Source organism: Pleurodeles waltl, chromosome 12 (assembly GCF_031143425.1).
Source record: "Pleurodeles waltl isolate 20211129_DDA chromosome 12, aPleWal1.hap1.20221129, whole genome shotgun sequence".
Classification (NCBI taxonomy): domain Eukaryota; kingdom Metazoa; phylum Chordata; class Amphibia; order Caudata; family Salamandridae; genus Pleurodeles; species Pleurodeles waltl.
The window spans coordinates 48,061,771-48,087,548 of record NC_090451.1 but is presented as its reverse complement, the minus strand read 5'-3'; the positions used below and the strand labels follow the sequence as shown (position 1 = coordinate 48,087,548).

The 25,778-nt window shown below is 45.4% G+C and overlaps 1 protein-coding gene across 1 annotated transcript in view; it reads right to left on the bottom strand.

Annotated features, from left to right (window-relative positions):
• The window catches only part of INSR (insulin receptor), a 296,954-nt gene that overhangs the window by 24,785 nt on the left and 246,391 nt on the right, over positions 1–25,778 (bottom strand). Inside the window, exons 7-11 of the mRNA XM_069216634.1 lie at positions 22,427–22,553; positions 19,545–19,798; positions 18,319–18,486; positions 10,437–10,638; positions 307–578 (exon numbers count right to left, since the gene is read on the bottom strand). Coding sequence (XP_069072735.1) covers positions 307–578; positions 10,437–10,638; positions 18,319–18,486; positions 19,545–19,798; positions 22,427–22,553 — 1,023 coding nt within the window. The remainder of the gene's footprint in view (positions 1–306; positions 579–10,436; positions 10,639–18,318; positions 18,487–19,544; positions 19,799–22,426; positions 22,554–25,778) is intronic.

Here is a 25,778-nt window from a genome sequence, read left to right as displayed (position 1 = left end):
CACCCACCTGCGCAGACCAAAGACCTCCTTACCTTCAGGAAACTCTTCATGACCTGGCTGTTCGAGCAGTAGCAGCACCCCCCCTCCCTTCCTCAGCGCCTTGAGACCCTCATGGGTGAGGAGTGCGCTCTACAAATTCCTGACTGATTGACTGATTAAGTAGCTTCCTCTTCTTAGGCAGAAGTGACTACCAACATCTACTTGCTGTTCATGCCAACATGGACTACAAGTCCAGTTCTAAGGAGCTCTTGTGAATTTTACCCACCATGGTCCCAGGAAGCCACACTGCAGAGCAGGAAGCCTTACCTTTAGGCATGGTCCTCGCGCTGACGTATGCTGGGACGCTGCAGCCGCGGTCCAGCATGTGGTTGCAGGCATGGATCTCAATACGGTACGCTGTAAAGTGGCGCAGGCCAGATATGACCAGGGACTCTTTGTACCAGACCTTCTGGGAGAATTTGGTGGGCTCCTGGTTCCCCGGGATAGATGTCGCAGAGGCATTCGGCACCGGCGTGGTTGTAATTAGGGGCCAGCTGCCGTTGGCAACCCCAACAAGGTCTCTCCGCTTCCTGGAAGGCCTATGCACACAATGAAGATGTCAGTCACTTTTGTGGGTCAACACCATATTTGAAAATTGGAAAATATTAGTACAGAAAGAAAAGGGAACACCAGTATGATGGATGCAGATACGACATTTCGGAGCTTGCATAAATGAAGTAACTAGTGTAGTCCTGGCTCTGGGAAATGACAATCCCAGCCCATCACTGTTTTACTCCACCCTACAGCTAACCAAAGTCTTACAATTCTGCTCACATCATGATGGGCTTCACCTGTAACATGGTAGAAAACAGCTCAGCTGGTTAATGCATTAGCTACGGAGACAGATGGGTAGGTTAAAAAAAATTGAGTTACTGCAGAAATTACTCTGCCTTTCATCCTTCTGTGGTGGATACGATCATCATCACTGACCTGGTTAATATTAACAGACGGCAGCAGTCAGACAAGCAAGCACTACCTGCCTGGCGAGTGAAGACCCCCTTAATCACCGCCTGGATTCTATTTCATAGTGCTATAGCAATCAACCCGGAATCATGATTTACACACAAAGAAAAAGCATACATATACACGCACATACAGGCGCTTTCGGTCAGCACTTACTGGCCACTTGCCTATTCAAAGGCCATTCATATTTCACTTATGCCGGCACAGCATGCATCACAGGGCGATGGGTCAGCCCATTTCATCAACTGCCTGAAGGTAGTGCAGTCGAGTGTCCGGACTGGTCTGCCTGTGTTGCAGAAGCAATAAATATATATATATTTGCTGTTTTATTTGTTTACATGTTGCAGACATATGTGCTTGTCAAGGCCAGGCCTACTGGATTTGCTAATGCTTGTGGTTATTATGTGGGGCACCAGCCCAAGTAGACAACCATGACAATACAAGTCTCCATCATCTAGGCCTCCATAACCTGTTGCCCGCTATGTGCCTTGCAACTTCATGACACCACAGACGCAGCCGGTCTCCAGATCGCCCCCTGTGCCAAGAGCCACTATGCCCACTCCAAACTTGCTCATCTCTTTTAAAGTTTCTGTCTCTATGAAACGGTTGCCCGTTCTTTATAGCACCGAGTTCTCTTACTCCATTTCACCCCAACGTCTCATATCATGAACTCTAGTGCTAGGAAGAAATTATTTCAAAAGGATATTCCTTCCATTTCCGTCCATCCTTCGTCCAGAGTGCACATGGTTAGATTGCTGGAACACTATTCAAAGATCTTGCGTTTTAAATAGTGAACTTTATTTTGGTCACCTATCTCAGGTCTGGGTCCGTTCGATCGCTGTCCCTCTGGAGAGTGGGTCCCTACTCCAAAAGCATCCTTTCATCCACAGAGCAAGTGCTCCAGATATGTGACACAAATGTACACAATATTCCAAAGGAGACATGGAGAACTGAAGAAAATACTGTATAGGCTTTCCAAATTGGATACAATATCTCAAATGAGGCATCCATAAATAGACAATACTTTCAGTGAGACCTTGAGAATGCAATACACTGCATTAATCATCTGGAACTGAACACAATACTCCCCCATAAGGCTGCTAAACTAGACAAGTCAGACAAAGCTTCCAGACCGGACACACCAGTTCAAATGAGGCCTCTAGAAATGGACACAATATTCACATCGAACCTTCCAAATAGGACAGATCTCCAGTACAGAACACTCCATTTTAGGCTTTTGGAAGTGAAGAATACTCAGGACGATGCCTTTTGAGTTGTACAATAAGCCAAAGAAGTCTTCCAAACCCAACACAACACTCCAGATGAAGCCTCGAAAACTAGTGAGAATCTAGGCCAGACCTCCTGAACTGGGCACACAGTCCAGATATGGACACAATCCTTTTGATGCCAGGATTAGACACAATGGGGACCCAATGAGGTCTCCAAAACAAGACAATGCAGACAAGTCCTTCATACCTGAACAAAACTCTCCACAAGAAGCACCCAGAATGGAAGACTACTTCTGGTGAGACATGAAAATCTAGATACATTCCAGATGAGGTCTCAAGAGCTGGGCAGATGTTCCTGGGAGGGTTTCAGAAATCGACAGTACCACATGCAAGGCCACTAAACCTTTACAGAATAGTCAAGATGTGGGATCCAGTAGTGGACAAACTACAGCGCAAGAGGTTTCCAAAAAAGGACAGTGCTTCAGAGGAGGCCTCCAAAACTTTACAAAAGTTCCAAGATGTGGGATCACGAAACAGACACAACAGAGACGAGGCCTTCACAGACAGGTGCAAAGGGTTAGTACAAACTTCCTCTTTATATGTATTCTCTGTACTTACATGCATCCCCATTGCTATCATACGGTTCACCTGTCACATGACTAGCAGCCATGGAAGCCCCAACGCCACCCTCTGCTGTTGTGTGTGTATAGTGGGAGGATTTTAACCAACTGGGTCAAATACCACTCTCCTAAAAAGGCCAAGTTATAAGACATACAAGCCACAAGTACAACACACACTCTTGCCCATGACACCCGATGGTGTTTCGAAACAAAGAGCTCAATACAAGGGGCGTTAACTTTCGCCTGGTGGTGAGAGGGCTTAAACTTCACTGTGCATTCGGCATCCCATCATATCCAGATCACTGGCCTTTATTTCCCAAAATTCTTAAGCCTATATGTGTCTTGACACCTAAGACCGTGTAGGATCAGCGCAGCAAAATCTACAGGCATGGTGTTGATTTAAGCAGCTGCAAAAGACACATGTTCACAGCTTTGTTTGGGGCATAGGCATCACGGGTGCCCAAACGTGCTGGAGCGGATGTGGATTTTAAGGTCTTTACAGCAAATTAAGAATCCACAGGTCTCGGGGTCTGCATGGCAGCTAAAGGCGTTACCGAGCTCCAGGGCAGCTGAAGAGGCCAGAACGAACCAGGGGCGAGCGAGTGCTCAATCAGAGAGTAGACATTACAGAGCAGTTGCCGTCAGGGCGGAGTTTCTCCACCTACTTTCCACTGGCATCTGATCACATGTGGAGCTGACCTGAGACACAGCAAGGAGACAGCCGGAAGCCGGACTAAGAACTCAAGGCCTCATCATTCCACATGGTGGGATCTATCAGGACTGCGTTGCCCCAGGACAGGATCCTACCTTATCGCATAGATACGACTCACCTGGGTAGAGGTTAGATGGGGGAATTCATTACTATTTCAACCCATTACCTTACCAGAAAAAGCCAAGTTGTTATCCACATGTTGTATAGTACAAAATACTAAAGTTGAGCATATATTTGCATTGTTGCAAGTGGCGCAGAGCAAGCAGTTTATCATTACCACTGGACCGAAGTGATTAGACCATGGGCAGCATTACAGTGTTCACACGTCACTAAAAGGAGTCCAAGTCACATGACAGCAAGTGCGGTGAAAAGCCAAAAAGATGACTCTGTGGCACTTTGAAAAAGTGTATAGACAAATAAGGCGTTTAGCAGCATAGCCTATAATGAGCTGCACCGTCTGCTCGCCGTACATGCTACGGAGAGAACATGAAGCATGTAGCCAGGGTTTGTTGTGCAGGTAGACTGAAGTCTGCAGCAAAAAAGGAGCTGTACACACACTTTGAAAATATAGAATTGAGATAAAGAAATGGATTTTAGTTCTGATTGTGCAAGTTAAGAACGAGAAGGACATCGTTATATCGTGAGTGAAATGGCTATATGCTATGATCAGTTATAGAAGTATGAATTGTTTCTCTAACTTCCTATCTTATCCAAAGCATGTCTTTTTACAGAAAGTACAGATAACTTATTAATATTAGACTTTATGAAGGAGTGCGTGTTGACGACTATTGCCATATAACTATTTTAAGATGTATAGTGAACCATTAAAAAATGTAAATAATGCATAACAAAAGATTACGTGGGTGCTGTGAACTGCATACACATGTGGTGCTGCAGAATGCGTATGAAATGCGTATTAAGACGTAGCAGTTCGGCTGCGGGGGACTGAGCCAATACCACTCAGACAAAATGATTAGACCCAAACCAGCTCTGGCCCCAGGGAAGGTTAGCAACATTCTAGGTTAGTAAACCAAGCATCTCTCTCCCAATTACAGCCCATGATTCAGCAGCTGTGCTTCAACCACCAGCCTGTGTTGTGCATGTGTTGGCATGGCAATTCTATCCCTACATGAACACCCCTCTGATACCGAACCGTGCTACAAAGACGAGGACCAACAGGGTCGTTCATAAGGTGGGAGGGAGCAGAAAGGGCTCTGTTACTACCACCAACCCAACACCTCACACCAGAAGAACTATGATGATTCAGGGGCGAGGAGGTCCTGCTTTTCATGGGCAGGATTAGGAGCTGCTGTTGGCACACTTTAACTTGCCTGCAGCATCTCACCTCACAGATCCCCATTGGGTCAAGTATGCTTTCATCAGCATCCCATTCCTGTGTGCAGCACTGCATTTATATTTACACCAGAAACCTACTGTAGGCTTAACTTTAAGGGTCCTAAGGAGACTGATTCAATATCCGTGAAGGGGAACAGGTCTACTAATTTCCGTGCCTGTAAACACCGCTTGGCAGTGCAGCTCTGGCGCAATACGCCAGCTTTGCACCACTGAAATCTCCAACATTCCACACTTCAGAAAGTTCTTCCAGAAACAAGGGTGAAAGTTATTAAGCACCACAATAAATCATGTTCACCCAAAGTACTTTTTAGTACTCTTCAAATTACAGACCAACCCTCTAATGCAAACACATGCCTGTGGTCCAAACCCTGGTATTCATGTGAAGGTCATGCTTGCGTGTACACGCTTGCACCTTCCTGCCTCACAACACACTCCTGAACTAAATGCCTTCTGCAGCACTTAAAACAAGCATGTGCAACACTGTGGATCTCCAAAAGGTGAATCACATGGAGAGAACTATAGGGTCTGGGAAACTGTTAGGTCTTGCCTTGCAAACCTGTCAAACACTGCAGATCAAGTGCATCTGCAAAGAAAAGCCTGCCACTACCTGCCAAACACCATGCGCAAAGACTAGTTTTTGAAGCACATACTGCGCTCTAGAATGGATTGAGTTGTGCGACCTCCACCCCACTACCAGTGAGCTCATGATTCGCTAGCCGCACGCTTGCAGTATTTCAGATCCGCCCCAGGAGGTGAATTCAGGTGCTACCTACCTGGAGTCCACAGGGCCAGCTCCTGAGGGCTGTGTTCTGTAAAAACAAACAAATCCACTGCTTTGAGGGAATCACATAATTATTTTTTGGGCAAGTGAAATGATAAATTTGATACCTGCCATAAACCAACGTCTGGGACGAAATGCCAAGTATCCCTGGTGTGACCTGAAATTCACTAATGTAGAATTTCAATTTTTTAGCGCAAACATCAGATGTATTCTCAATAATTGTATTTCTCTTTCCAACAGGTCTTTGTGCTGTAGACGCTTCATTACTGCGGCACAGGTGATGGGTTGAGATCAGTGTGAACATTAGTGACTTTATGCGAAACACTGATATTGGCTTCTCCATCTTCTCTGACAAGAACACATTCTGTAGCCACCTCTAACCATGCAAAATGCCCATCATCTCCATCTACCTTATTCAATGTGTAAATCTTACCCTCAGGCCTTTGAGGGTAAGATTTACAGCCTAGACACTTGTACATTGTCACATTACTCTCCTGCTCAGACAGGTAGTCGGGGTGTACCAGCACACTTATTTCAGACAGAATCCTTAGCTGAAAATCACAAGGTGTGCTCAAAGCATACTGAAGCAGGAAATAGAGTCCACAGAACAGCCTGGTCACAGTAGGCACCGCTGAGCACGTGGCACACATCGAATGATAATTCAACAATAACCACATGCCAGCAGGTTGACCACCGTTACAAATACCACAGTATAGACTCGATATCACAGGTGCCGAAGATGGAAATTGCGAACAACTGAAGGATGCGTTATCAAAAGTCATTGATGGCAATCAGTCATGTCGGAAGTCCTCAAGCGCTTCGAAGCTTCAGAAATCCAGAACTATTGATATCCTAGAGTACTTTTGTACTGTAAGGCCACAGCTGTTGAGGAGCTGACCTAGACAGCACTGATAGCAAATACTAGAGACATCTTTAAAGATAGCCTTCCCCATATTGGAGGGAAACAAACATGCCACAGGAAGACCTCAACAGTACCAGCAGATACCTATGGACAACACAGGAAACCTAGAATCCGCGACAGCAGATAGTGGGGGGCAGGAACATGGACCCAAGCACAACCCTAGGTATTGGTGGATAGGAAGCATGAGCTAAGAGACAGCAGTAGGTATTTGTTGACAGGAAACATGGGCTAAGACACAGCGATTGGTATTAGTGAACAGGAAGTATGGACATAAAGACAGCAACAGATTGAGGGCATGAAACATGGTCACAGTTACAGCAGCAGGGATTGATGGACAAGAGACATGAGCCCAGAGACAGCTTTAAGGATTGGTGGACAGGGAACATGAGCCCAGAGACAGCTTTAAGGATTGGTGGACAGGGAACATGGGCCCAGTGATAGCAGTAAGGATTTGTGGACAGGGAACATGGGCCCAGTGATAGCAGTAGGGATTGGTGGACAGGAAACATGGACCAAGTTATAGCAGCAGGGATTGGTGGACACGAAATATGGAGCAAGAGACAGCAGTAGGGAATGGTGGACTGGGACCATGGACTCAGATGGCAGTAGTCTGTAGCATTAACACGGCACTGGGGAACATTTCCAGGTGTCTGGGTAACATACGAACGTGTGAACTGAAACACAACCAAGGCAAATGAGTACACATCATTGTGTTCACTCGTCACATTCTTCGGACCACTGTTTGCTGCCTATTCTTCAGGGCTGAGAAATGGAGGCCACAGTGAAACCTTGGGTAAACTAATGCACACCTCATGAGGAGGTCCGTAACTGAACAGCAACAATAAACTGAATTATGAAGAAAAAATGATTCGATTTGTAGATGTTACCTAACATCAGACCTTCCTCTTTTGATAACTGGATCTCAGCTATGTCCTCGGTTTTCCCATACTGAGCCTAAACAAGCATAGGTAGACTGATAAACTTCAGATGAAAAACTCAACTAAACTCACTCTTCTGGACTTCAGGCCGAGTTTAATCACAAATCTTGGAAAAGATGCATTGCTATAATCACACATTAACAGCCCTCTCTTACAAAATACAGACAACAAGATGCCTTGTCCTTACACTGCACTTTCAACCGTGCCCTCTGGAATGTAGACGAGGAACAAAATTCTAGGTCAAAATGTCACTTAAGGAAAATAAAAGCAGGAATCCCACAAACTCAACTTCCAAGGTGCACTTTGGTTTCAGATTCCTCTGCCAAGGCCTGTCTCAGCAATTTGCTCGAGGTGGAATATGCCTGACTAGTGAGAGAGTCGTCTCACCCCTGTTAATGATGTGCCAGTCAGAGCTCTCCAGCTGGGGATCCCCAGTGGAAAAGTACAGCGGGCAGGCTCAACCACCACCACTTCAATCTTCTGCAAGGGAAGGGCGCAACCAAGTGCAGGCCAATGTTAGGAGTTGGGTTTCCAAGGATGAATTCTCCAGTGCCTACTAGTCCTAAAACTTTATTTGCATTTTTTAAACTGGAGTTTCAGAGTTGAGAGAAAGAATCCTCTTCACAGGAAATGTATTAATATTCTATCTTTAACCATGCCTACGCTTCCAAATACGACGGCATAAAATAGAATCTGTACATTCACGAAAAGGAGCATTTCGCCTTTACGGTTGATGTCATTATGAGTAATACAGACTCCGCTTCTTGTTCGATGGCTAATATAAAAACTTCAGGCTTTCAAAAAGTTTATCAATCCCAAATACCAGAAGGTAGAATAATGCACAACGAGTAAGAAACTAGTTACTTACACAAAGTGTTTTTGACTTGAAATGCTGTGCATTATCCTTCCATTTAGTTGGGAGGTCCGGAAATAAAGTTTCCTTTAGTTTCGACAGCAGGTGATGTCGATAGGACGCATTATGACGTTGCCTGTAAGCCAACAATGCTCAAATATGCGGCCTCCATTTTTGATACATTTTTCCAGGCTCAGAGGTGATCTAGCGAGCCGAGGGGTAAACTTCAGTCCTCTATTTTAGAGACTCTAGGTCTCCTTATGATGCTGTTGGAGAAGGAGCCTGGAGAACCAATTTCACCAGACATAAAAGAATACTTCTTTTCAATGGGCCTCAACCAGGGAGCATCAGTGCCACCACTGTCAGAGATGGGATTCTTACCATTTTATGACAGAAGATATTCTTGCCTCAGTAAAAAGGAAATCTCGGAGCTGAACAAAGACCAATAAATCCCCGCCTACCCCCCGAGATTACCACAGAACACGATTGCTTCTGCTATTGTTTCTTATAACATCTTAGGGTGTGCCCGCGCCATGCTTGTCTAATAGGTTCATCATCTTCTCCATCCATCATGCTTCTCCTTACGTCACAACTCAGGTCAATCAGCAATTTTACTGATTTGCCTGAGATGCTCTGAACTCTTCCAGGGATCCTACATCTCTGCCCAGGTTTAGTGATCTCAGTAATACCCCTCGGTTGCATAAAACATTATAAATACAGCCTAACCAGAGTGTTGCACAGTGGCATATTGTTAATCTAGTCGTTCTATTGATAAATGATACAATAACGACAAACGATAATTTGTTGCAGTAAAAATCAGATATTTGGGGCAGAATGGCGCTTAACTTCAAGTGATAATGGTGAGCAACAAAGGATCACAATTTTAGAAACCGTCCGACTTACAAAGTTGTCGAGATAATGCAATACGTGGGGGAAATAGGTTGAGCGATGGGAAATCATGGCCTGAGTACTCTGACGTACTTCCAAGGTGTGGGACTGCTCCTAAGAGAACACTGAACCAGTAACCCTACAAAATGTGTTGCCATAGCATAGTATGGCTTCTGTTACTGTCTCTCCGTTAGACAGCAGAGTGCAAGAAACATTTGTGAAATAATCATTTTGTTGGACAACGCCACCACCATTCTTTTACCTTCCACCAACATTTCTTGTTAATTTTCCATTTACACAGAAAGGAACACTGATTCTTAATTTCCCTTTTTTTATCTTTCACCTTAGGAGTACACATAATATTAACAACTTGGAGTTTTTTCGCCCATTGCAACCACTTTAATTTTGGATTGTACTTTATTCAGGCTACATGCAGTTTCTCTCTACGGTAACTTGTGAAGCAGGCGATTCCTTGGGCTAGTTCCCAAATTTAAGGGCCGTGTCAGAGTTTCATGATATCCCCTTAAGAGACACTCTTACATGTATGCATCTAAACTGTAACGTTCTTCACATAGTCTTTGTTTAGCCTGAAAACACAGTGTGACTGTAGTCTGCCAGGACCAGAGTTGGACAGTTGTGATGTCAAGAGGTCCTACAATCTAGGCAGGAGGACACCTGAAAACCCTCAAATGTTCTTCCACATGATCATTTCCAAGGCCAGTGATGGATGGTGGCTTGGTCAACAGACACACAGAAGGCCAGAGAGGAAGGCTTCTTTAACAGAAGGATCTGCTTTTCTGGTGCTCCCAACATGTCTCAGAACACGGGCAGAAAAGAGCTTCAGCCTGCCTCTCACAAACTTCAGAAGACTGGAGGATGCGTTCTAATTGTGAGTAATTACGAGATGGGCACAGCCATGGGTCCCTATCTAACATGGTACTTTGGCTTACATACCAACAGTGGGCTCAACCCATTCTTCGGACAGAAGGCTGCTAAGTAACAAGCCCTCAAGAGATTGTATTTTATTGTTCTGGGTGCCTTTGACCTTCTCAAACCAAACACCTTGAAGTTCCAGAATCGTCTGAAATAAACTTAAAAGGGAAATGTACTAACAAAGAGAGCCTGGGTTGCCTACCTGGGAATGAACACCACGTTGTGAAGGTAATTCTCAAAGGCTTTCCTGAAGCGCGAATCCTCCTGCTCCTTCTGTATCTGTAAATCTGTTTTGGGGCACGAGCAGCACTCGGAATTAGAATCTTCGATTTCGCTCTGATTCTTTTTGTGGGGATCCTCCGGCTCATTCTCGGGAGATGGTCTCCTTGAAGGTACTTTCAACCCTGGTGGGAAAATAAAAATAAACTTATCAGATAGACAAAAAAAATTTAAGTCATGTTTCTGAACTGGTAGTAGCTGCCGTTTTGGGTCTTTCGCTTGGAAAGGGGCTACCTTCATCAGCGTTCAAATCATATCAGGTGTAAAAGGTGACCATCCATTACACCAGATATGAACACACCACATGTGAATACACCAATGATCTGCCGCGGTGTAGGTCCCTTACAATGTGCTCAAGAGGTTGAGAATTGGGATGGACACAAGTTAAGCCACTGCAACCATTTTGTTCAGAAGAAGCAATAATTGGAAATGTTCAGATTCAAAGTGGTTGCTGGACAGATTATAAGGAGGTGAGTGAAGATTTCATCCAAGGTTTATTGTGTTAGAAGAACAAAGCCACCTCTTTCAGACAAAAGGCACAGTTTTCAGACTAACACCCCACTGCATTTGAAAGGAGCCAAGCAGCACCCAGCAGGGTCTTGTTTCCATAGGCGTAAACACAATAAATAAACTGAAAAGGACAGTTCCCACACACACCCAACTTTACACAGAAGACAACCACACAGCATTGCGCACACACACCAAAACTGTCATGCAGTACCATACGTCAACACTCACATCAGTGACCAGGACAAAACCAAAGAAAAGCCAAATCAACCCCCCCACCCAAAGCATGGGGAGAAAAAAAGGTGCTGCCATCAACCTAGGACAACATCCCTCCACCTTCAATGGTGGGTGCTCGTCCACACTACAGAGACTACAGCATCCCGAGTGCCACTCCATAAATGCTGCCAAAGGACATGTCTCGTCATGAGTGGCACCCTGGCTTAGGCTCTCGCTTTTCCAAGCACTAGTCGGGAGCTCGAATCACCTCACTTCTCAAAATCGTATGCCTTGCCATTGAAGGAGTAAAAATGAATGAGGAAGGAGAGAGGGGACAAGAGGGAAAGGGGAACAAGAGAAGAGGGCCAAGAGTAAAAGTGGAAGTGTAGCTAGATAACTAGTAAAAGGGGCCAGGAGTACAAGAGGGACCGGGGATAAAGAAATTATTTCAAGAGTGTGTGAACAGCTGGAGCGAGAGATAGTGGGAGGACTGAAAGAGGAGCTAGCGGAATGGGACAAGAGTGAAAGAGGAGAAGGATAATCAGGCCAAGAATAAATGTGGAAGACTGGCCGGAGAGTCTGAGAAGGGAGCCAAGAGTGAAAGCGGAGCTGGAACACTAGAGATGGGGCTAAGACTGAAATAGGAATTTGAGCGATAGAGAAGGTTGCCAAGAATGAAAGAGGATCTAGGTCCAAACGTGAAAGAAGCTGGAGACCTAGAGAAGAGGTCCAAACATGAAAGAAGCTGGAGACCTAGAGAAGGGGTTCAGATGTGAAAAAAGCTGGAGACCTAGAGAAGGGGTTCAAACATGAAAGAAGCTGGAGACCTAGAGAAGGGGTTCAAATGTGAAAGAAGCTGGAGACCTAGAGAAGGGGTTCAAATGTGAAAGAAGCTGAAGACCTAGAGAAGGGGTTCAAATGTGAAAGAAGCTGGAGACCTAGAGAAGGGGTTCAAATGTGAAAGAAGCTGGAGACCTAGAGAAGGGGTTCAAATGTGAAAGAACCTGGAGACCTAGAGAAGGGGTTCAAATGTGAAGGAGGGTGGAGAGCTGGAGAAGAGGTTCAAACATCAAAGAAGCTGGAGACCTAGAGAAGGGGCTCAAATGTGAAAGAAGCTGGAGACCTAGAGAAGGGGTTCAAATGTGAAAGAAGCTGGAGACCTAGAGAAGGGGTTCAAATGTGAAAGAAGCTGGAGACCTAGAGAAGGGGTTCACATGTGAAGGAGGGTGGAGAGCTGGAGAAGAGGTTCAAACATCAAAGAAGCTGGAGTCCTAGAGAAGAGGTTCAAATGTGACAGAAGCTGGAGACCTAGAGAAAGGGTTCAAATGTGAAAGAAGCTGGAGACCTAGAGAAGGGGTTCAAATGTGAAAGAACCTGGAGACCTAGAGAAGGGGTTCAAATGTGAAGGAGGGTGGAGAGCTGGAGAAGAGGTTCAAACATCAAATAAGCTGGAGACCTAGAGAAGGGGCTCAAATGTGAAAGAAGCTGGAGACCTAGAGAAGGGGTTCAAATGTAAGCTGGCGACCTAGAGAAGGGGTTTAAATGTGAAGGAGGGTGGAGAGCTGGAGAAGAGGTCCAAACATGAAAGAAGCTGGAGACCTAGAGAAGGGGCTCAAATGTGAAAGAAGCTGGAGACCTAGAGAAGGGGTTCAAATGTAAGCTGGAGACCTAGAGAAGGGGTTTAAATGTGAAGGAGGGTGGAGAGCTGGAGAAGAGGTCCAAACATGAAAGAAGCTGGAGAACTAGAGTAGGGGTTCAAATGTGAAAGAAGCTGGAGACCTAGAGAAGAGGTTCAAATGTGAAGGAGGGTGGAGAGCTGGAGAAGAGGTCCAAACATGAAAGAAGCTGGAGACCTAGAGAAGAGGTCCAAACATGAAAGAAGCTGGAGACCTAGAGAAGGGGTTCAAATGTGAAAAGTTGGAGACCTAGAGAAGGGGTTCAAATGTGAAAGAAGCTGGAGACCTAGAGAAGGGGTTCAAATGTGAATGAATCTGAAGACCTAGAGAAGGGGTTCAAATGTGAATGAATCTGAAGACCTAGAGAAGGGGTTCAAATGTGAAAGAAGCTGGAGACCTAGAGAAGGGGTTCAAATGTGAAAGAAGCTGGAGACCTAGAGAAGGGGTTCAAATGTGAAAGAAGCTGGAGACCTAGAGAAGGGGCTCAAATGTGAAAGAAGCTGGAGACCTAGAGAAGGGGCTCAACTGTGAAAGAAGCTGGAGACCTAGAGAAGGGGTTCAAATGTGAAAGAAGCTGAAGACCTAGAGAAGGGGTTCAAATGTGAAAGAAGCTGGAGACATAGAGAAGGGGTTCAAATGTGAAGGAGGGTGGAGAGCTGGAGAAGAGGTCCAAACATGAAGGAAGCTAGAGAAGAGGGGCAAACATGAAAGAAGCTGGAGACCTAGAGAAGGGGTCCAAACGAGAAAGAAGCTGGAGAAAAGAGAAGAGGGCCAAGCGTGAAAGTAAAAGAGGGGGTCATCAATAGAAAAAGGGGCTAAGAATAAAAAGTGTTTGAAAGCTAGAGAAGGGAGCTAACAGCAAAAGAGGGTCTGGAGAACTAGTGAAGAGGCAAGATTGACAGAGGGGCTGGAGATCTAGAGAAAGGGAGCGAAATGGAGAGAGAGGTGGAGAGGTTGTGACAAAATGAAAGATGGACAGAGATTGAGAAGGGGCACTGGAGGCTAGAGGGAGGTAAAATCTCAAGAAAGAGAGCTGGAAAGCCAGAGAAGTGGTAGCTAAAAAAAAGACCTACAGTGAAATCAAAATAACACAGCAAGGAAGAGAATGAGGGGCTACAGAAAAAGTAAAAGAGGGTCGGGAAAACCAGAAAAGGAGTGACTGGAGAAAAAAATTAAATAAGACTGGAAAGCTAGAAAATGAGTGGAGAGAAAGCAAAAGGACTGCAAAACTAAAAAGGAGAGACTAGATACAAATGAAAATGGGCCGGAAAGCTACAAAAGGAGCGACTGAAGAGAAATTAAACAACTGAAAAGCTAGAGAAGGAGTGACTGGAGAGAAAGTAACAGTGGTAGTGGAAAGCTAGAAACAAGAGAATGGAGAGAAATGAGAAGGACTGAAGGGTAGAAAAGCAGTAGGTTAGAGAACTTGGGGGATTGGAGCTGAAGCAATGGAGGGACTCGTGGGGGAGACAAGCAGGTACTGCTGAGCGGCCCGCTCGGAAGAGCCTCAATCAATCCAGTAGCCTGGTGCCTGTGATCGCACGAAGCCAGCAGGAATCAATCGACAGAGCCAGCCCGAGCAACCTGAGGGGACTCCGTCAGCTGGTGGTCACCAGTCCTTGAGGCGTTTGCTCATCTGGCCACAGATCTTGCCACTGTGCCACCTGGTAACGCATGAAGGTGCACAAAACTTAAGGCGTTACCAGGTCTGGAACACATGACCATTATCCATTGATCGTTGCTAAATGAGGACTCTTGCGCATGTCACATGGCTTACTAGGTGCCGCTGTTTCACTGGGTGCGTAACTGAACTCCACATGAAATTAATATCAGGATTCTAGAAGTTCAAGATTCAATTCTGACAAATCTTACCTGCTCACTGGTCATAAAGTAATGAAACAGAGGGGCACGTCTGAGTGGAGTTCAAGAGAAAGATAGTAGCCATCACATAAGCTGAGGCACAAAACATTTGGTGACAATCAGGCAGCGCAAAGATTTTTGGGGGCCTCGTATTACGATGCTTTTTAATGCCAAAGCCCTCTCCTGCCAAGGAACCATATCTGAAGCTTTTGGGCACAATGTGGACTTTAAAGGAGAGAGACATCGCACAAAATCCCTTAAAAAACTCCAGTCCCTGCCTCCAAAATCAGATAATCAGCTCCCACAAGTGAAACATTCCGGAGACAACTTTATGGTTAAGGACTAAAAAAAAAAGAAATTTCACCTATCCCAGAGAGAGCGCCCTGGGTGAAAGATCCTGATCTGTCCGACACCCTCATTTAAGGGATGCAATCAATCAACCAGGAATTTGTAAAGTGCATTACTCACCTGTGAGGGTCTCAAGGCGCTGGGGAGAGGGGACGGGGGGGGAGGGAGGGTTAGGTGGAGGTGCCGCTACTGCTCGAACAGCCAGGTGTTGAGAAGATTCATGAAGGTCAGAAGGTCTTTGGTCTGGCACAGGTGGGTGGGAAGAGTGTTCCATGTTTTGGGGGCGAGATGTGAGAATGAACTACCGCTGGTTGTAATTGTGCTGACGCCTGGGACGGTTGCGAGGGTGAGGTCGGCGGAGCGGAGATACCGGGTCGGGATGTGGAAGGAGAGTTGTCTGTTGAGGTATTCTGGTCCGATGTTGTGCAGTACTTTGTGAGCGTCGGTGAGGAGTTTGAAGGTGATTCTCTTGTTGGCTGGGAGCCAGTGCAGGTTTTTCAGGTGGTCTGTGGTGTGGCAGTGGCGGGGGATGTCCAGGATGAGGCGTGCGGTGGCGTTCTGGAATGCTTTGCAGCCTCTTCTGGAGTTTGGCCGTGGTTCCTGCGTAGAGGGCATTGCCATAGTCCAGTTTGCTGCTTACGAGGGCTTGGGTGCTTATTCTTCTGGTTTCGGTGGGTATCCATTTGTAAATCTTTCGGAGCATGCGGAGGGTGTTGAAGCAGGAGGAGGAGATGGCGTTGGCAGATGTTTATCCACTCACGTCAAATCAGAAGAGAGCGGTTGCCTCAAGTAAGCTCTTTCATGCCAGAACGAGGATGGAGCCTTTCATACTCACGCAGTCCTTGCGTTTGTGGCCCGTTTACAGATCACGCTGCTTTACAGGACCACACAGATGCGCTCTGAGAATGAGTCGACACTAGTGGACAATGCAGCAGACTACGGTTGAGCCAGAAGATGTGCTTGCATTTTTATCATCATTTATAACTGTGGGATAGCGAGTGAGAGGGCTCCTATTTATGTGCTGTAGCCTTGTATCTATCATCCCAGGGGACACTCTGGCCCAGTTATGGCCTACCTTACCTTAGTCCACCAGCAAAATTACGATGAGGCAAGTCGCTTCCCTAAACACTGGCATACCAGCCCGAAGAGAAATTTGTGAGGTGGGCCACCATTCCTTGACTCCTCAAAAAGGCAAAAAAAGACTTGATATTGGCAAACTGTATCCCACTAGAGAGAACGACAGAAACCCAGTTAGCATTGGACAGCCACTCTCGCCAGCCTGCCATCCCCAAGAGGAGCTGCCAGTTTCTGGCGATGCACTCTGAACAACAATGTTTCATTAAGTATTTCTAGGTTCACAACAATTTCCAGCTACATTGACAGATGGCTATGGCACCACCACCTACTCACACCTCCAAGTTTATAAAAGCAAGAAATTTGATTTGCAATTGGCGTGATCGAGAAGTTGTAGAATGTAACAACTTAGCACCTCATACATGGTTCTTCAGGTAAAAATTGAACACTACCTAAGAGTGGCAAAGATTATCAAACTTTGGGTTCCTAGCCCTCGGAAGGTTTAAACGGAACTCTATTGCGATCTCCCGTCACTTAGTGATGAAGCTCCTGCCACGGAACGCTAACGACCATCTTAATTTCAGTAGACAGTGATGAACTTTTTTCATGTCTTCTGATGAACTCTACTTTTTCTGTTTCCCCCCAAATATATAAATAAATAAAAAGATAAATATATAAAAATCACTGTTCTGTTTCAACCTGTGTACAAATTTACTCCCAGTTTGTAGAAACCAACACCGACAGTCTCTTCCAGGGCTTGGTGTGATCAAGCTTCATGCGAACACTCTCATAAGACATGCCTGCCCGGTCTCTCCATATCAGCAGGATACAATCCTGGGTTTTCACCTGACAAAGCAATGCACTCTGGAGGTTGAAGTCAGTACTTGCTCTGACGGAACCACTTAAACTTATGCACCTTATAGCACAGATCTGTAACAGAGAAGCTCAGGTCTGACTGGAATAAACCTGCTCTGCCCACCTGGAGGGTGGCAGCATCTCTATACACATGAACAGTGGTAGGCAGCATATGCAATGTGTCAGTTTAAAGAGGGGTGACATGGGATGTGGCATGCCTTGGCAACTGACTATCCTTCATTCACGCCTATGTGCTTCTCACCCCTCAAGCAATGAGCGACCAATCAGAGCCTTTGTATGTCACCCAAACCACTTTGACCTCCATTGAGAATGTAGTTTTGACCCACTTGCTACTCCTTTTTCCCCCCCTACGATCAGAAATAGCCCCCTTCATTCAGAAATTCAAATTTGCCTTAAATAAGTGGTTCCCAACCTTTTGACTTCTGTGGACCCCCACATTATCATTACTGGAACCCCAGGGACCCCCCCTCCCCCAACTGAATTATTATTGGAATCTCCCCCCCCACTAAATCATTACTTGAAGCTGTTAATATTATTTAATTTGCAAAGCAGTTGCGGCCCCCTGAGGCGGCTTCGTGGACTCCCAGGGGTGCCCAGACCACAGGTTGGGAACCACTGCCTTAGAAAATTGCCTCCTGGCACTGTACGAGAAGTCTTAAACCCACCGTTAAGACACTACAAATATGGAGATTTTCATTATCTGCCATTGACCCCTGTGCCTGCCTGTTTTGCATGTTGCACACACAAAAGGTTTCAGTTGTTTTGTGTTCTTTTGCGTATGTCTGCAGACTGTACACTCAACGCGTACAACTCCTATCATATACTCTAAACCTGGAACTACAAGAAGGAATAGATACTGAGACAAAACTGTGAAATATTTTTCAGATCAAACAAAGGTTCTCTAGGGTAATGAGACTTGTTTCCAAACTATGAACATTACAAGATGGACACGCACCATCAGATGACTTGAGGATGGTCGGCTGATGGTAAAGAGTTTACAATGGACCCAGAATGTGAGATGATAAAACATCAGGATAAACATAAACACTGATTAGAAGAAGAGGTGAGACTGTGCCTTTGGTTTGTCTTCAGAGTTCTAGTTATATGGTTCTGTGTGGGACGCCTTCTCTGGTTCGTACTATAAATGCACTAAACCTGGATTTCTCTTCGCCAGCATCAGATGCCAGGCACTGCACCATCCTAGTGTAAACCTTATTTGCTCAAAACCCAAATCAGGTAAACACTCACCTTTGTGACAGTAGTCGAGCTCGTACAGCTCGCTGTCCTCGAGCTGTTGATACCAGTACACCAAGTAGTAGGTCACATTGCCGTTTGGCTCGGATGGCGGCTTCCATTTTAAAATGATTTCGGAGGAAGAATTGGAAACTGATATGGGATCCATTGGCACAGACGGAACTACAAGGCAGAAGAAAGATGCATTGGTATAAATAATCAAGAGATTTCAAGCTACATCAATGCACAAACTTTGCACTGGTGCAATACAATTTTCAACCGGTTGACCAGCGTCACAAGCTTCATTTGTGCCGAGCAAAGCAAAAATTGCTTTTGTGCTGTTAAAATTCTGCATGTTCATAGGTTTATTGGTGAAAATGTTGTTGCAAAGCTGTACCTCATCAGCACAAATCTGTAAAGCCCTGGGACAGATTTCTTAAATGGAGATTTAATTGCCGGATTTCTATGCAATGGGGTAGCGGGTTAACAGCGTTGATGACCTGGAATGAATTGCACAGCATTACAGCAGAGATTATGCTTAAAACTGCACGGCTCTCATGGGATACTTTTTTAATCCTTCATTGGTATGTAATCGTGAGAATATGGCTGACCTACAGACATCTGATTGAGGAGTAAGTGCATTTGTACCTTAAGGCAGCAGGAGATCGTCAGAGCGCTATAAGCTACAACAAACATATCCCTAACCACCACAAACATCTTCTAAGATAGCAACAGCATAACTTTTACAATAACTTCAACAAATCTGCTCTACCAGGGTTGTGCAGCGCATGTACAGACTACTGACGAATGCCGAATAAGGGCTGTGGATGGCCATGTAAGCTAAACAAGAAGTTTGGTGTGATAGGACTGTGAAGATATGTTAGGGCACAAATATAAAAAACAGTGTTTATCAATAATGAATTGGGTATAACTGGCATTAAAAGGGCTGGTGACAACTTAAAGGTCTGACTGTACACGGGTCCTACTGTATCCGAAATGTTCAGACAGTGAGTGCCTGCCAACTGGGCCGTTACCACATCAGATAAATGAGACGGGGTATCTGCAAACGGTACTTGAAAGATATCCAACCGGTTGCACAGCCATTCTACTTACCTTCTTTGCATGCCAGTCCTCGAGTCACCTGGAGCAGCATTCTTTCAAGAACAGCCCTAAAACACTTAAAATATGCCCCCCCTCCCAACCCTAGAAAAAACCATTTCCAACTGTTAATGGCTGCTCACCCGTCTCATTGGTCCTGATATAAATAATTTTGCTCTTCGCTCCGTACGTCCTGCGTTCATCAGAATGGGTGACCAGTGTTTTCACAAAGATGGCGTACTGTGTCCAAGGTTTCAAGTTACGCATTAAATACCCAGGCTGGGCTTGTGTGCTCTTTGGGTCACTGGTGCGCGCTGGTGGGTCGATATCCACCACTGTCCAGCTATTGGATCCGCAGGCGTCCTGTCCATCGAACTCGGTCACGTCTTCATTTGGGCTTTTGGGAAAGAAGGACAGGGGCACATGAGACTAAGAAGCAGTCATTTATTTGGTTTAACTACTAGAGGAGGGGGCTGGGACAAGAACTAGAATATTCATCACGCTAGAAGCTGAAATATTAATGACAGGGGCATGGCATGGGATTACAGACACAAGTAGGGGGGCTGTGGCAGATGCAATGTTGAGGTGACGAAGGCAATGGCATGCTGGGGGAAAAATGAGAAGCCTGGTGTATCTCAAACAATTCCCTCCAGTCTCCTCAAAGTGACTCTCTTGCAAATTAACTAATTTCCTATGATTGAATGGTATAAGGAACACAGCCACTGAAGCAGAATCACTAATGGATTAACTAAGGAGAATCCTACAAAAATTGTGAGGCTGAATTTGCGTTTATATGAAGCAAAGCAATGTAGTATTGAGGCAAAAGCTGATTCTCTGCAGCATCTTAAGAGATTTTAGAACACTGGTTATGAACGAAAAAGGTCAAAAAAGTCATGTTTTGCTTTACTAACATTCAGCTAAAAGTAACAAAAATTAGGCTTAAATTTTGCAATGTAAAAGAAAAAAGTTAAAACAAAACAAAAATCAAGTTGATACATTATTATCGATGAGAGTAAAAGGTGGATGCTAATTTTGCTTTACTTGCATTTAGTACAAAGTAGAAATAAGGCAAAATTAGGATTACTTTGAAGTAGAATATGCAAAGAATGGAAATGAAAATAGTCTGGTCAACCATAAAACTGATCAATAGTTTTTTTTTTTTGTACATAAGCACTATTCTTCTCTTTGCTTTTGACTAAGGCCAAGAAATTTGAATAAATAATTAAACTACACTATGAATTTGAACTGTTTTGTTATGTGAAAAAGTAAGAAAGCTGGAATCAGCTACAAGTTGTTGTGTGAAATGTGTCTTTTAGAAGCCAGTTGTTCTGAGGGTGATCTGCGTCTGTGAAAGCTAGGAAACAAAATGGCAAAAATATTTTTAAAGATGAAGGGCCTCATTCTGACTTTCCGCCCGCCAAAGTACCGCCGTCAGAATACCGCTGCGCGGTCAAAAGACCGCCGCGGTAATTCTGAGTTTCCCGCTGGGCTGGCGGGCGACTGCCAGAAGGCCGCCCGCCAGCCCAGCGGGAAACCCCCTTCCACGAGGATGCCGGCTCCGAATGGAGCCGGCGGAGTGGAAAGGGTGCGACGGGTGCAGTTGCACCCGTCGCGATTTTCAGTGTCTGCTATGCAGACACTGAAAATCTTGGTGGGGCCCTGTTAGGGGGCCCCTGCAGTGCCCATGCCATTGGCATAGGCACTGCAGGGGCCCCCAGGGGAACCACGACACCCGTTACCGCCAACCAGGTTCTGGCGGTCAAAACCGCCAGAACCAGGCTGGCGGTAAGGGGGTCGGAATCCCCATGGCGGCGCTGCCTGCAGCGCCGCCATGGAGGATTCCTCAGGCCAGGGGGAAACCGGCAGGAAAACCGGCGGGAAAACCGGCGGGAAAACCGGCGGGAAAACCGGCGGGAAAACCGGCGGGAAAACGCCGGTTTCCCTTTTTTGACCGCGGCTTTACCGCCGCAGTCAGAATTGGCCTGGATGCACCGCCAGCCTGTTGGCGGTGCATCCGCGGTCCCCGGCCCTGGCGGTCCATGACCGCCAGGGTCGTAATGACCCCCGAAGTGTCTTGAAGATTGGCACATGGTACAAGCATGCATTATTTATGCCATTCTTTAATGGGCACCACTCAGCCCTCATATGTGCTATTGTTCTTTTAGGGGAACAGTGTTGCCTGCACAGACGGTGATTGGTGCTTTCGTCTTCCGTCTCAACAGGGGGCACTTTTTCTGACAGTGCAAAGACGATGGAGCGCGGATTCAAAGTGTGGATGGTGGAGCCATGAGTGAAGAGAAGGCTGGACCCACAGGAGAATGGGGAGAACCCTATGGGGCAGGTAAGCTATGAAGGGGCAAGAGCCCAAGGGGTGAAGAGCAAGAAAGATGGGAAAGTAAAGCAAGTGGGGAGGGGAGAAAACAAAACTTAGTACTCAAACATCAATTGCTCCTTCAAGTGTTGGAAGCTGGAAGTCTGCCCAGACTGCTGACGTATATCCCGAATTTGAGGGAACACACTACTGCCCAGCTTCTAAACCTTTCTGGCTGGCTGCAGAAGGGGTCCCGTATGGTAGTTGTGAGAAAATTTGCAGCACAAATCATATCAACAAAGACCGTACATAATGACAGTAGATAGTAAAATAAAAATAAAAAATAGAAAGAAATTGAAAACATGATGGGTGATAATATCCCAAATGAAAGAAGTACTTTACATCAAGTTCCCCAAAAAAAAAAAAAATCAGAGGTACATAGATGCTATCAGCAACGAAGTAGGTGAATGAGCACCAGGTCGCAAGAAAAGCATCAGTCAAAGAGAGCAATCAAGGTCGTAGTGTTAACTAGTAAGCGGTCTTTCAGATCCTTTTTAAATGCTTAATTGCTGGGATTGGTTCTAATTGCTAAGCTTTTCCTGATCAAGCTTCTTTGAGCGAGAGCACTGCATATGCGTCAAATCTATGATGACTGGAACCCTACAAGAAAGCTTTCGCTAGATGGCAGTTGGGTGCACCCATCCTTTCACTTACGCTTCCTTGTAGAAGAGCATGAATCCCAGCAGGTCGCGATAGTCGGAAGGCCAGTAAGGGCTCCACCTCAGCATGACCTTGTCGTAGGACGTCCGGATCGAGGTAAACTTCAGCTCCTCATCTTCACCTGGGGGGAAAACAAAGTGACATCTGTATACGTAATACTGAGCCCATGACCACAAAGGCACAGAAGATAGATTTCCCCCCCCTTTTAAATCCTTCGGTATCACAGGGTCTTAGGTGGGTTTAGGGTAAGAGTCAAAGCCATTGCTAATCCTCTCTGGCCTCAGCCAACAGATACCTCAATGCCTGCTGGGCGTGCAATTTGATCTCCACCACATCTAGAGTCGTGCTAAAAAGACCCTCAGCTGTGATGAAGGTTATAGCATTGGTACCATTCAACAGGGAGAGATGAGAAGACAGAGGTGGAGAAAATGGGAGAAGACGAGGAGGAAGGAGAACTTAACACAAAAAGACAATGTGGCGGTAAACGAATGGTGGTAGCAAGGCGAGAAAGGAGGAAAGAAAAAAACAGAACAAGGGGATATGATACATGAGGATGGGGTGTAAAATAGTAAAGGAGATGTCAACATGAGGAGTACAAAACAAAAAAGAAGCAAGCAGAAAGACTAAGTAGGGATGCAAAACGAGGAACTGACAGTAACAAGAACTAACAAGCATTTGTAATGCAATGGGTCTCGCATTGGCTCGAGTTAGAGCTATTTGCGTTGTAAACTCCTAACCGGACTTTTCTTGCCACATAACTCAAATCAAAAGTAAAACTGTTTCACATAGGTGAGCCAACGGCCACCATGAGCATGAGACTAAAGGAGACACACAAAAGGAAAAAGAACTTCACTTGCAGTCAAAATTATCGGCAAAAGTGCAATTAGCCATGTAGCAGGGGGGATGGCCATGGCGGTAACTAAACCTCCCCAAGGAGGGATAAACATAAAGCATTTACCAACGAAAACAAAGGATTTTTGAAAGGCAAGCCCACGAACGAGTGATAGTGATGGGCGTGAGGTAGGCGTTGTTAAAAGCCCAGACATATACCAACACTTCGGAAAAGCAGTGCATGCGCGCTGCTATGCTCGACCTAAAAAAAGGTACTGGTGTAGAAGTGAACGTGATTGAAAGATACCAGCAGCAAACAGAAAACAGTATCATTCATTCTTAGGAAAGCACAGAGTGTGAGGCTAAACAGAATATTAAAAGACATAAAAGTTCAAATATATAATTTCACATGAATTTGTACTGGATGAAAAAAACATTAGGAAACGTACCCAGCGAAATGTATTTTAATGAAATGTATGCATTGGAAGTGCACATAAGCAAACCATCAGCTGTGCTGGGCAGTATATAGCATTACAACGCGTTCGGTTACAGAGCACTCTCTGCTCGAGCCAACCTGTCCTGTTTTGTTAACATGGCAATGTGGGCATACAACTCTGTAAATCATTTAAACTGGTGACACATGTAAAAGTACAACAACAGTGTTGTAAAGAGTAACTATGTGAATCGGAGGTAAACAGGCTTCGAAAAAATAACTCGCGACTTCTGGAGCGAAACCAAGGGACGGTGGCCCTTGGAACCACCTCCGGCGGTCCGTGTCAGTCATGACTTTCCCAAAGATGCCCAGCTATTCCGAATAAATACACTTTACACTTTACTCTGCTGTGTCAAATTCGCAGACTAAGTAAATCACTAGCTCCCCGCCTGCTGCAACGAAGGCCATGGCCGCCTGTTCCGGTTACAGGTGAGGAAGGGAAGGGGAAACACTCTGGGAGGAGTGGGGCCAAGGGCTTTGGCATGGAACGAGAAAACCTGGCTAGGAAACCCATCATTGCTACAACAATCTGCTGTGTGACCCCAGGCAAATCACTTTACATCTGTGAACCACAGTTCCCATTACCACAACCTATAAGCGTAAAAAAACAATTGATAAACTGGCATTGAAAACCATACATATTTAGAAAAATTAAAAATAAGATATTGGTCATGGACAGGTTCCGGAGTCTGTGTTTTGGGCGCTTGTAGAAGCAACAGATCAAATGTCGTCACTCGACAAAAACACATTACTGGGATCTCGAGCAAAACAGTCTTTACAACCTTCAGTGGTCACAACATTTGTGCTTTTGCAGGTTAGTCCTTTGCTAAAACAAAATAAACATATTTCCTGATTATCAGATATGCCAGGAGCTGGTGAGGAAGCTCCAGATAGTGCAGCCTGGGGCAGCTCCCACGCCAACACACAGCCTGCGCGTCAAGCGTGTTACACTGTCCAAAATCTGCACCTTGTCGTCAGCACTACATGCAGACGAAGCTGCTGTACGCCCGCGCGGACTGGACCTCAGGTACAAGGTGCGTGACACGCACCCTCAGAGCCAACGACTGGCAAGCTGACAATCCTTACAGCACAGCTGCCTTCTACTGGGACTGGATAGGTTGTAGGTTTATAGTTTGTATTATCTATTTGTCTTCTTATTATTTATTAATGTTTTATTTCTAGGATCACCAAGATGTTTAGAGTTACTGAACCAAACTCCAAAGTAAATCAAACTCCTTCAACAGAATTAGGTGCAGCTCTGGCATCTTTCCTTTCAGAAACCTTTGAAAGACGCTCACTCTCACTTTTTCCTGGGCATTCTGTTGCGCGTTACGATTACTGGTAAATTACATTTTAGATCTCTTGTTTGTTTTGTTGAACACAATTAAGCAACCAGGGGGATGAATTTGCTCAAAATACATTTACTTTACTGCCCAAACAACCCGCTACAAACCTTAATCTTGGGTCGAACTGCTTATCCGCCATGCCCAGAAATGTCCTCTGGCCTTCTCTTTCAAAATTCTGCAATGTCAAAAACTCGACCACTTCTCTCTTGCTTGCCTCGTAAACAGTGACGGGTGAAAAGCTTAACTTAATCTCCACCGGTGGTAATTTGGGTAGCATTCTAGTCCAATATGTTTTTTTGCCCGCTGTCCCACTACAAAGGCAAACCACATGGACATCAGCCATGGTCCTTTCCAATAGGAACAGTCAAGCCTGAATTGTTAAGCTGTACTCCCTCTTAAGAAAAAGAGAGGGGCACCCCAACATGTTTCAGCCTTGTTGGGTCTTATCAGTGAACTGCAGCTCGAGTCTTACAATATTGATCACGAGGCCCGAGTGTGGGTGTATCTATTGCACTTATTGTAACTCACTAAAAACAGAAAAAAGACTGGGGAATGCTTGAATCAACTTGAGTGAGAAGTAATTACTCTGGCCCACATTCCAATGTTTCTGATTTTTTTCCCTCTTTTTTTTGCAGCCCACCCTGCCACTACAGACAGGTAACGGGGTCATGGGGCC